General features: G+C 38.8%; 1 protein-coding gene across 2 annotated transcripts in view; it reads right to left on the minus strand.

The window, feature by feature from the left end:
• gria2b (glutamate receptor, ionotropic, AMPA 2b) overlaps positions 1-9,864 on the minus strand; it is a 64,714-nt gene extending 54,850 nt beyond the window's left edge. The window contains exons 1-2 of one of the 2 annotated variants that reach the window (XM_036127536.1): positions 9,390-9,864; positions 9,105-9,245 (exon numbers count right to left, since the gene is read on the minus strand). In XM_036127536.1, the coding sequence (XP_035983429.1) occupies positions 9,105-9,245; positions 9,390-9,474 (226 nt within the window). In that variant the 5' untranslated portion in view covers positions 9,475-9,864. The remainder of the gene's footprint in view (positions 1-9,104; positions 9,246-9,389) is intronic. The other variant, XM_036127535.1, reaches the window with a different exon arrangement.
• Positions 9,865-11,725: the final 1,861 nt, after the last annotated feature.

The raw sequence follows: 11,725 nt of genomic DNA on the forward strand, positions 1-11,725 counted from the left end.
AACTGAAACAGATCCATCACAATAGTGTGTCTGATCTCTTCAGCCTGCACCATACATGTGAACTCAACAAACAAGAAAGCGCCTTAAAGTGCAGCCAGGTTTGACAAGAACACCCTAAGAACATCACAGGATCACAGAACAAAGTCTGAATCACCAGAATGATTAAAAGAGGAGATTCTCTTCTCTGAAAGCTAACGAAGCATCCATTGTCTGATCAAAATAAGGTTTCTGGCTTAAATAATGAAAACAAATCAATCCATTCATTTAAACCTGTTAATATTTAGCGGTTTTAAACTTTTATCTCCAAACACAACTAAAAAAAGTGGTCAATATAAATGGATAACCTTTATTATAAAGAGAGAAAATGGGCAGCTCAGCAACATCTAGCCTAAAATCTTCCTTTCTGACCTTGGTGATATGTTGTATTTAACCTCATTCTCAACTGACAGCGCACAATGAAACTGTAAACAGGTTAAATTAACCCTGTTGTCACTATATAACAGCGTATGGCCTGATATACAGCTGAACTTAATGAGATTTTATCTTTTAGATTATCGATGCAGCTGAGGAGAGACAGATACGAAGGGAAGGGTAAAGACTTTGACTTTTAGGAAGAGATTCTGGGCTCTGTGGAGGAAATGTCTTAATCTGTGAGCTCTGAGGCAGTTTTCCTGAGATTGGAGCATTAACGGGAATTAACATGATACTGAACATGGATTATTAAAAAAAGAAGCTGATTCCCCAGAATAAAATCTGGATATTGAGTGAATTAAGACAGTTTTTTGTTACATTTACTTGTTCAACATGTGTCCTCAGTCTGGTAATGAGAGGGTATTAGATAACGTCATTCCTCACATTTCCATTGGAGGAAAGATTCGCACAGTAAAACTGAATCGATTGCAGCAATCTTTCCTGAGCCCGGCTCAAGGTCTCTCCTTATAAAAGCCAACTTCTCCTTTTTTATTGGCGACAGCAGCATGTACAAGCTCAGGATGAGGGTGCAAATTAAAGTGAAAATCAATAGTGATTAGTGTTTGTTATTAGTTTTGTTCGAAGCTGGGCTTCATAAAAAATGAAGTGAACTGAATCAAACGTCTGTGCAGGAATGTGACCTTGTGCTTCTGCAGGTTCTGGTTGCTGGAGAGCAATGTGTGCACACAAGAACTCCAACATTCATTTATTTATTTTATTTTTTTAGAAACAAGAAAGTGCCACTGGATATTCACTACTGACAATGTGTCACTTTATTGTAAGGAAATGTGGTTATATGATTCATTTCACCCACCAATAGGAGGTCGCTCAGTCATTTCAGTCTGATCAGAGGTCATTATCTATCGTGTTTCAATGAAGTTGTTTGGTTCAAATAGTGATCAGAACCACAACCAAGGAAAATGCAGCATTTTTGGGGTTTCAAGATGTAAAGAATACATATTTTAGGTTTAATCTCATACATTGTTGTCATATTACAGATATAGAATTTACTGCTATTCAGAAATAAATTTAGGAAGCAGATGAACTGTTATATTTTTCACCATGCAGGCTGAACTTCCCTTTCAAGGAAGTTTACCACCACATCTAGAGGTTTTATCTGACACATTTAAAAGCCTTGTTTCTAGCTTTAAATATAATTTGGCTAGAAACAAGTACTGCCACTAAATGAAAATAAAACGTATCTTCTCAAAGAGCACAGAGCAAATGCCTTTGCATACTGACAAAGGTCAAAAAGTGGATAATAACTTAGACTTTTGAATCTTAGCATATCTGTGGCTGGAACTTTTGAAGGGCACAGTGATAAAGGCTTGGTCGGGGGGCTGTATTCAGGGCAAGCCAAGATCCTCAGAGGCTTTTTAGCCTCTTTTTTTTTTTCCCGTCCAGCCAGCTGCTAGGCCCATTTACTATTTCACAGCTCTCTGTGAAATGGCGCCGATGCTCTTAATTAAGTGTGAACAATAAATTGGCTTTAACCAATTCCCAGTAGTGCCTATAAGGAAGGTTTCTACTTTTGATCATTCAGCCAGGTCCCTGAAATCATGCGTTCGTGAAGCGCTATGTGCGTTTGAATGCATGAAATTAAAGTGCGACGTGATTCAGCCATGACAAACAGGAACTTTGAAGTGTTAAATGGGCAGCTGGCTGTCAAAGACCTCCTCGTCCTCACTTGGCCTCAGAAAAGGTGGATGTCAGGAATAAAGCCACAGAGACTTGCCGTTGCGTAGTCTCACAGTTTCTATGCCAAACACGTGCGCAGTTAAGTCACGTGTTTCCTTAAGATGAGAGGATGAGAGAAGATTGGGAGAGGAACCTGCAGACAAAAGTGTAATGTTTTCCCCTAAACTTGTTATCCTGCCAGTTGTTTCACATTTTTTTCTCAGGCTGAACGACGGATGCAACTTGAACATGAAACCAGAAAATGCAAATTTTGAGGTGTTTGTTTGTGTTTTCAGTTTCATTTGCCACCTGTTTAAAACTATCGGCATTAAAATAGTCCACATTTAGGATCTATAACTTTCAACAACCTTCTGCTGGACTAGCATTACTTGCAACTCTGAAAATAAACGCTATGTTTGGTGGAGTCATTTTTCAGGTTTCCTTCAACGTGACAATTATCATGTGTTGGTCAATAAAAATCACAGAAAATATTTTGTATCTTGGAGTTATAATTCGAAAGATAAACTAATAAACAATTTCAGGGCTTTGAAAACAAACGCAAAACACAGTAAAATTAAAATCTATATCTCAAAGGCAGTTAAAGGCAGTGATAAATGATTCTGACCTCTCAGATCTCAGATCGCAAAGTCTTTTAACTTGTGCTTAGAACGCCTCATCACCGCTAAAACCCTAAGAGTGGATTCATATTAGATTAAGGTAATCACCCAAATCAATCAATAGAAGAATTACACCAGAACTTGCTGAGATTCATTTCTGTGCTGTGTTGCTTTATCATCAATTTGTAATGTTTTACACAGGAAAACCTTTCCTTAAATTAGCTTTTAGCAATAAGTTGCTGTAATTGTGTCACATCATTTGTCCAATAGGATAAACGTGAAGCACTGGGCAAAATATAACTTCTGGCATCTGGTTCATGTGTTTAAGTCATCAAAGATATTCAGATGCTTTCCACTTTCAGAGAAATATGCAAAATGGGACTCCATGAACCCCTGGAGGCAGAAGGTAAAAGGGTTCTTCAGTGCTGAGGCATTAGGACCCATCCTAAAGTTTGCTGGTGATGCCCTGCTTGTCGCTAAAGAAGGTCCATTTGAAAAGGTTTTGTGAGGTTCAGCAAAAAAATAATTCCATCATTCAGAGTTTTAATTCAAATAACTTGAATTATAACAGCAGGTGAGCAGATGAAAACTCTGGAGAGTTTCTAGAGGAAACTTTTTAAGTGTCTTTTACCATTTATCATTCTTAAATTTCTTATAATTGGTCTTGGAGCTACATCACACCCTTTAATTCATGACATTATTAGCTGGAAAATTAAATCTGATCAAACTATATAAGCTTGTTTGAAAAGATAAAGTGAAAATATTCAGCCAGAAAATAATGTAAAACATAAAGAAATCACTTTTTTTAAGAAATTACTGATGATGCTGTGTTTTTTTTCATCATCATTGACATTATGTCTTTTAAATTATACAAAACGACATTCAATTTCTTTAAATATATGAACGGACAAACTAAAACAGGAGAAAAGAGAGTTGAAATAGTCTAATTTAAATAAAATCTTACAGCCAACCTAATCCTACGTACATTTCTCATCACGCAGCAGGGGAAAAAAAACAACTTTAACTGAACTTTATAAACTGATAAAATGTGGAAAATAAATAAAATCCCTTGAACTTCCTGCTGTTTTATCAGGTTACAAGTTGAGACTTGAATGTGATTGGCCAACACAAAGTTGTGCATAACTGTGAAGCCGAAGAAGAAAGGTAAATGGTTTTATCTTCTAATAAATGAAAAGCTTGAAAGTGTGACGAGCTTTTAGTCCCACTAAGTCAGTACTCTCCAGACTCACCTATGGGTGATAACAGTTGGATTCTCCTTGCAACATTTGTAAATTTCCTAATTCTAAATTGGACTTGGGCCTGGACTTTGACTAGGCCATTAAAAAGAATGATGCTTTCATCTAAAATAAATGAATGGGCCGTTTGTGGATGAATGTTCAGGGTTGTTGTCCAGCTGGAAGGTGAACCTCTGCCCCATCATCAGGTCTGAAAGGTTTTATATCGCGTTTGTGTATAGCAGAGTGTTGTATCTACTTCCTGTAAGACAAGAGCGTCTTCCTCCACATGTTTCTTTCACATGGTTTTCAGATAATGGATTCTACCTGAGATGTTCAAGGCTCAGGATGCTGTTTTAGAAACGTCTCCACAACTTCCTGTCTGTCCTGTCCGCTGTGTTTGTTGCTCGTTGTTTGTCCACTAATGTTCTCTAACAAACCTCCGAGGCTTTCACAGAGCAGCTGCATTTGTTGATTAAATCACATATTTCTTTCATGTGGGAATTCTAAAGGCGGCTCGTTTAATGGCTTTTATCTTAGGGCCATCAATCACAGTAAAGGCGCCAAAAACAAACTCCAAAAAGTTTCTAATATTGATTTGTAATAATCTTTACAAATATTTACTTGTCCATCCACTTCCCAACCATATGCTTTGCTGTGCTGGTATATCACAGGGAGTCCAGAAAAAAAGTGAAGGAAAAAACAAAAACTAAACCAAACATTGAAGGGTATAGTGGAAATGCAACATATTGTGGAAAAGTTTAAAAGTACTTTAGTGAGGCATACTAGCGGCCCATATAGTTGTTCCCATGCACACGATCTCCTACATTTATACCAAGATAATGAGAAAAACAGGCCTAAGGTTTTCCTCACGCATTCTGGGTTGAACTAACACAACTGTGTGCAAATTACTTTGTGTTACAACGGACAGAAGCAAGACTAATCGTCAAAAACGCGGCAATTCTGCTCCACCATAACAGTGATAAGGAGTTTTAGTTTGTTCAAGTCATTTTCAGCATTAAGAGGTGGCTCTAATCCAGGAGGTTTAAAGAGGGCTCTAAACTTATTGCTTTGGGTGGAAAGTGCATCAACATTACAGCGTATGCACACGTCTACGTGGTCCGGCGGGCTCTCCTGGTGCTGGCAGCAGATGCAGGCCTGCCCAGATGAACTCTTATGGATGGAGCAATGTGTCATTCTGCCTCCCACTGTCTCTGACACACTGTGTTGATGAAGTATGATTCTGCACAGGGATAGTGCGGGCAGAGTTTAATAGGTCTGAAAGGAAGCCCAACACTTACACTGTGGTTTTTCTTCATTGCGAGGATATAAAAGTCTATACTTAATTAAAAGCTGAAATAAGTCAGCACCTTTTACCATAAAGACAGGAAATGAAATATTATGAAATCATATCTCTTGCCTTATTCGTTCAGTACTGCATTTGGGGTCATGAATGTTTTAGGTCAAACTAAAATTAATGTAAGACAAAGATAATATCGGTAAATTTAAAATGCATATTTCAAAAGGTGATTTTGGTTATTAAATCATAAATTAACTATGATACGCCCCGTTTTATTTTCTACACAGAGTACAATGAAGACTTCCCTTCAACAGAAGGTATCTGATAAATGTTGATGGACTTGTATCAGTCTTGAAAGGGTTAGTAGGGCAGGTCTAAGACTTTGGGACTCCAGTGGATCAGAGTAAGAGTCAATATCTGCAAATACAGAAAACAGGGAAGCTTTCCCAGCAGCACCCAGTCTATCAAAATAACTCCAAAAGCTCATCAAAGACTCATCCAGGAGGTCCCAAAAAAGGCAAAACAACACCTAAAGCACTGCAGACCTTATTAGCATCAGTTAAGGTAAGAGTTCACGATTCAGCAATAAAACAGGAAACTGGGAAAAATCAGCGCTGACCAGAAATAACACAAAGGCTCATCTCACACTATCAAATAAATATCCAGATAGTTCCTAAACCTTTTGGGTGAATATTCTGTGGACTGATGAGACTAATGTGTTTTTTTTTTTTTTTAGAAAGAGTGCATCCTGTTGCATCTGGATAAAACTAACTCATTTCAGAAAAAGAACACCATACAGCCAGTGGTAATGTAATAATCTGCTGCTTCAGGACCTGCATTTGACTGGCAGTAATTTATGGAAGCATGAATTCTGCTTCCAGGCAAAATATTTTCTAGGAGAATGTCCGACAATGAATGTGTGACTTTAAACTTAAGCACAACTGGTTTATGCAAAAAAATGATCAAAAACACACATGCATGTCCACCTGGTGCAAAAATCAATAAAATAAAATAAAAATAAAAAGTTTTTTAAGAGTGTCTTAGTCAAAGTCTGGATAGAAATTTTATATTTGTGGCTTGACCTTATAGGAGGCATGAGACAACCATCACATTTTGCTGAATTAAAACAATGCTGCAAGTGGGCTAAAATATTTTACGACTCTATAAGACGTAAAGTCAGTATCCACAAACATTTTTAGGGACAGTTGTTGCAAGGAGTAGCGCAACCAGCTGTTAGGTTGGGGGGGGGGGGGGCAATTACTTTTCTCCACATTGGGCAGGCAGGTTCAGATCGCTTTTTATCTGTTACTATATTATTTTTAAAAAGCTGCCTTTTGTATTTACTCAGATTATCTTCGTCTGATATTGAAATCTGTTTGGGGATCTAAAACAATTTATTGAGATAAAAAAAAGCAATGACAGAAGCAATCTGTACTGGGGTCAACTGAGTTTCTATCGCCCTGCAGCTGCACACACCCATTAATGCTCAGACGTAAATGTGCAGAGCTGAGTCTTTGTGAATTTTAGACACTCTATGATAAACTTGTTCCTTTTCTTAAGTAATATCTTTCTATATCTTATGCTGATTAATAAATGCCAAAGGACCCCCTATTCCCTCTGATTTGAAGAGGTGCAATTATATAACAAAAAGCCTATCAGAGGATGACATTGCTTTTAGTGTGGCACAACAGCTTCATATTTCTCCCTTTATTCTCCCCTGAATGCAGTTTCATGGAGTACATTTGAACAAAAGGCAAAGTGGTGGTGTTTAAGTGCTGTAATTTACAGTCTAGGGTGGATGGTGAGACAGACTGCCATCTACTGGCTTTAAAAGCATCCCTACCACCCCCAGCCCACACACCCCATCCCTCCATCCACATCTCTTCACCAAAGCCAGCATCACCCCTCCTCCTTCCAACTCCCACTCAAGAACTCAATTAATATGAAGGCAGAGTTCACAAAAAGGCAGCAGATTAATCCGCGGGGGACACAAACAAAGCTTCTCCTGACTGCCAGACCAGGTGACAGCCTTTAAATCAGCTCAGCATCTCATAATCAACATCAATCCACTTATTCCTTCAAAGTCTGCATTTATGTGCTCTTAACGCTGAGGAGAACCAGCCCTGCCGTTTGTCACAAGAGCCTTGGAGTGTTTTCTAGAAGGATGGGTTCTAATTAATAAAAATAAAAAATAAAATTTTCCCTAGCATTATTATGAAATATGTTTGTTTCAATTGAAACTCAAGACTGAAGTTATTTAAGTCATTTTAATCAATAAGAAGGTCTTGAGTTTCATTATTAATTTCCCAGGTTATGATTATTGTGATCAAATTTACAAGATTTGCATCTTGTCTCATTATAATAGCATTCCTGCTCATGTACCATTAGATTTCCGCCACAAAAACACGTTGAGGAGGAAAAAGTTGATAAAAAAAAAACATCCACAAAGCAACCAGATAGTTTTTATAAACTGTCAGGTATAAAATAAAAATATTTGTTGAGGCAACATTTTCTTATGCAACCCCCTTCCACCTTAAACACCCAAGGGTAACTAATAATACACATTTTTAACTCCTGGAGACAGGTGTGTGTGTGTGTTGTTGTTTTTTATCAGGGTGGAAAATGTTTTTGAGTTCTTGTAACACACAAGGAGCAATGATCATCTGAGAACCAACACACGACCCATCTGCCGGACGCAGTGAGCCTCTCCAAGCAGGAAGGTTTTATATGGTAATGGCATCGATTGGACCAGTGCGCGCACCAATGAGAAGCGTTTTGATTTATGTTTAAGGGACTGTTGAGAGCAGCAGTCGCTTGGCAACCGTCTAATGAATGTAGGAAATATAGCGACCTATTTGCTGCAGCGGTTGAAAATAAATCTGTCATGAGGATCATACCCGATTCTTGCAGAAACTCGCTGGAAAAAATGCTCTCAAAAGTGAAGTCGCAGTTTAGATTGTGGCTGCAAACCTTCGTTTGAACCAAACGTGGGGATTTTAATTGGACTAAAAGCTGATCTGGCCATTGAGCAATGCATAGGAAATCCTTCAGTGCATCGGTTTTTAATTAATCGCTTCATATCAGTCCTCATTAGCCGTGTCAGAGTGTGTCCCAGGCAGCCAGAATGTCTGTCTCTGTGCGTGCATGTGGGCTGTTCTCCAACCATGGATGAACAGCGCTCCTTCTGAGCTGAGAAAAGACACGCACGCTCAGGAGGGAGGAAGAAATCCGCCCCAGGAGCTCTTTACCAGAGTTTTCTTCTGAAGCGTGACAGAAGATTTTGGTAAAGTCGGCACATTATGTGAATAAGTGTAAGAAGAGGTTCAATTTTGAGTTATGCACAACAACAAATGTTAATGGAGAGTATATAATGTAGCAAAGAAAAACCTACATTTGCCTCCATAACACACTGCTATTCAGTTGAATCTTATTTCTTACATGTTCTTACGTCTGAATAACAGAACTTTCATTGCAGACTTTTATTTTTTTTTTGTGCAGCCAGTTTTATTGAATGCAGAAGACTAAAAACGGCACTGATGTGACGGTTACTGTGGAAACCAACTTTCCCCTGGCAGCTCGGCGCTGTTCATCCTCAACTACCCAGATTTCAGTCTCGGCATGCAGTTTGCAGAGAGAATATAGATCTGAAATCTTTGACAATCTCTTATCAGCTTAAGTTGTTAAGATTAATTAAACTACAACGTGCTTAATAATGACCGTCATTGTTTTATGAATGACGCGCACTTACGCTAGGCTTTGGGAAATAATTAACAATTAAGACTTAAAAATACATTTGCTACTTACAACAGTTGGTCACAGCGAAACTGTTGGCAACCTCCAGATTGTCAATATGGGGAGTCAGTCTGAATTCTGAGGTGCCAAATTGAACCATTCCTATCCGAAACGCGCTGTACTCTTGATCGGCGCCCCTCGGAAAAAGTCCCCCTGAAATCATGACAAGAAGCCAGTTACACTTCCACAAATACGAACACCGAGACAGATTTGGCACAAAAAATTATTTATATTATTTTATTTTACGCATAAGTATTTCAACCAATTTCCTCTTGTCTGAATGAGTTGCCTACTTACCAATTTGAACACTGGGCGAGCCACCAAAGGCGCATTCACATAAAACCAGAAGAATGGAAACAAATAAATTCACTATATTTCCCATGTCTACAGTTCAGGTGTCCACATCCACCAGAGGAGTCTGGTCTTCCTGTTTTTTCCCCCCTCTTTGGAGGCGTTAAATCCAACACATATTAGGAACCTTTAGCCTCTGGGAGAGAAAAAGAAAGGCTTCTGGGGACGAACGTTTCGTAGCAGTCAAATGACACCAGCAGTGAAGGAATGGTCGCCTGCGGTGAGGTTCTGCTGTCTCCTTTTCCGCTCCTCGTCGTCGCTCCCCTTCCACCGGCAGCTGCACCTCTTCTGAACGCACGGAGATGGTGCGCGTCTCCGCGCCGCGCCGCGCGCCAGAGATCTCTTCGGCATAACACCCACAACTGAGGAATGTTAATGAGAAGGCGGACAGACACGGAAAGATCCGAAAGTCAGTCACATGGAGACCAAACCACACGCTACCCTTGGAATCAGTGGAAACGGAAGCTTTCGTCCAGGCAGTACTGATGTTGTTTTCGCCTGCGGGCTTCAGTGCACATGATTAAACTTGAGATCAGTGAACACAGTTCATTCATGACACTATGGCGCCATTAAGAGAGGTTAAATCATGTTTCACTTTTGCCCCGTCAGACATCAGCTGGGTCTTAAATTTGAGACAAAACACGACTTTTGACAAATGGAGAAATGTTTCATTTCCAAATCACACTTTGTAACAGATCTAGTGTTTTTTTATTTTTATTTTTTTTTTACCATAAGCATGAAGCCATTTTCACACTTTCCTGTCCAGAGACAACATCCTGTGGGAAATCACTTGTACATTCATTTGCAACATACAGAGCTGTGAAAAAGAAAAAGCTCCATTACAGATGTCTTCTCTTTTTGTTCTTTCACAGTTCCTGAACTCTAATATCAGACAAAAATAACATGATTAGATAAGAGAGTCAGACTTTAAATTGAGATTTTGTTTAGGAAAACAAAGGACTCGATTAATCCAGAATCAAACCCCTCGTATATAAACTCATACCTGGCAAATAAAGATGAATCTGATCAATGAAAAGAAGATATTCAAAACAACTCAGGCTTGTGTGAAAATGTTAGTGACCTCTTAACTGGCTGAGCCCCCCTCGGTTCTAAAAACTGGCATAAATTATCTATGATAACTGAGGAAAAATATTACCCCACTCATTTTTGAAAAGTAATTCAACCATATGGAGAGTTTTCAAGTGTGAATGGACTGCTGTACCAAAAGGACTTTTGACTTTGCCACTCCATAACCGTAATTTTTGGAAGCATTAAAAAGTGGACTTTCTGGTGGGCTTTGGATCAATCTCCTGCTCCATAATTCAAGTGCACTTGAGCTTATGGTCAAAAAACAATGGCCAGTCATTCTCCTTTCAGCCCATTCATGCTGGCCTTTAGGTTCTGTTAAAGTGATCCATTAAAATTTGGCTGGTGAAACTGAACTCTCTTTTCCAAATATTGCTTTAACAATAGGAGCAATGCATCTAGTTTTAAAACATGTAACCCTCAAAGTGAACAGACAGATGCACATTAATCATTGTCTGTGACTGTGTTAGATGGCATTCTGTTGGATTTTAACAGCCTAACAACTTTTTGTGAGATTTCAGGACCTTGGACAGCACATCAAATATAAAAGTGGGACTCCTGTTGCGTAGAACCCTGAACATAAACCCCAAGGAGAGGCTGAGCTCAGTCTGAAACAAAACACAACTTCTATCCTGAGTTTTAACAGATAATCTTTCAGATCATTTCACCAAAGTACATTTTAGAATTTGTGCCTTCCATCTTCATGTAAAAGTGGGATGGTCCAGTTTGAAACCCAGAAACGATCCTGGTTGATGATTAAAAGTCTGTAAACAGATTGGTAAAACGGCCCCACAGACCTCAACAGCCCCAACATCTTCATTTGTGAATATTATGTTGCCATTTTCCATCCTAACAGTATTTCTGATGATAATTTAAAAACATTTCATTTTATTATTAATTACTCACAGTTGGGTCTCTACCAAAAACTTTTGGAACAACCTCCCTGTATATAATGCAAAGTTGTAGAGCTTTTTTTTTTCTTTCTTTATAGAGAAAGCTGCAGCTTTGCACACTGAGGGTTCTGCCATTCGTGGATTCACTCTTCTGGTGCTGCTGCTGCCAGACAGAAAGCAATTTTACTTTGATTATCTTGCAGCACATTCCTTGGTGTACTGAATATGCAGCATGTGATGTAATTTCACTGCCAAGAGTCTCGATGGCCCAAATTAATTTTTAGAGGTGAAACGGTGGCAAGT

Source organism: Fundulus heteroclitus, chromosome 23 (genome assembly GCF_011125445.2).
Source record: "Fundulus heteroclitus isolate FHET01 chromosome 23, MU-UCD_Fhet_4.1, whole genome shotgun sequence".
NCBI lineage: Eukaryota > Metazoa > Chordata > Actinopteri > Cyprinodontiformes > Fundulidae > Fundulus > Fundulus heteroclitus.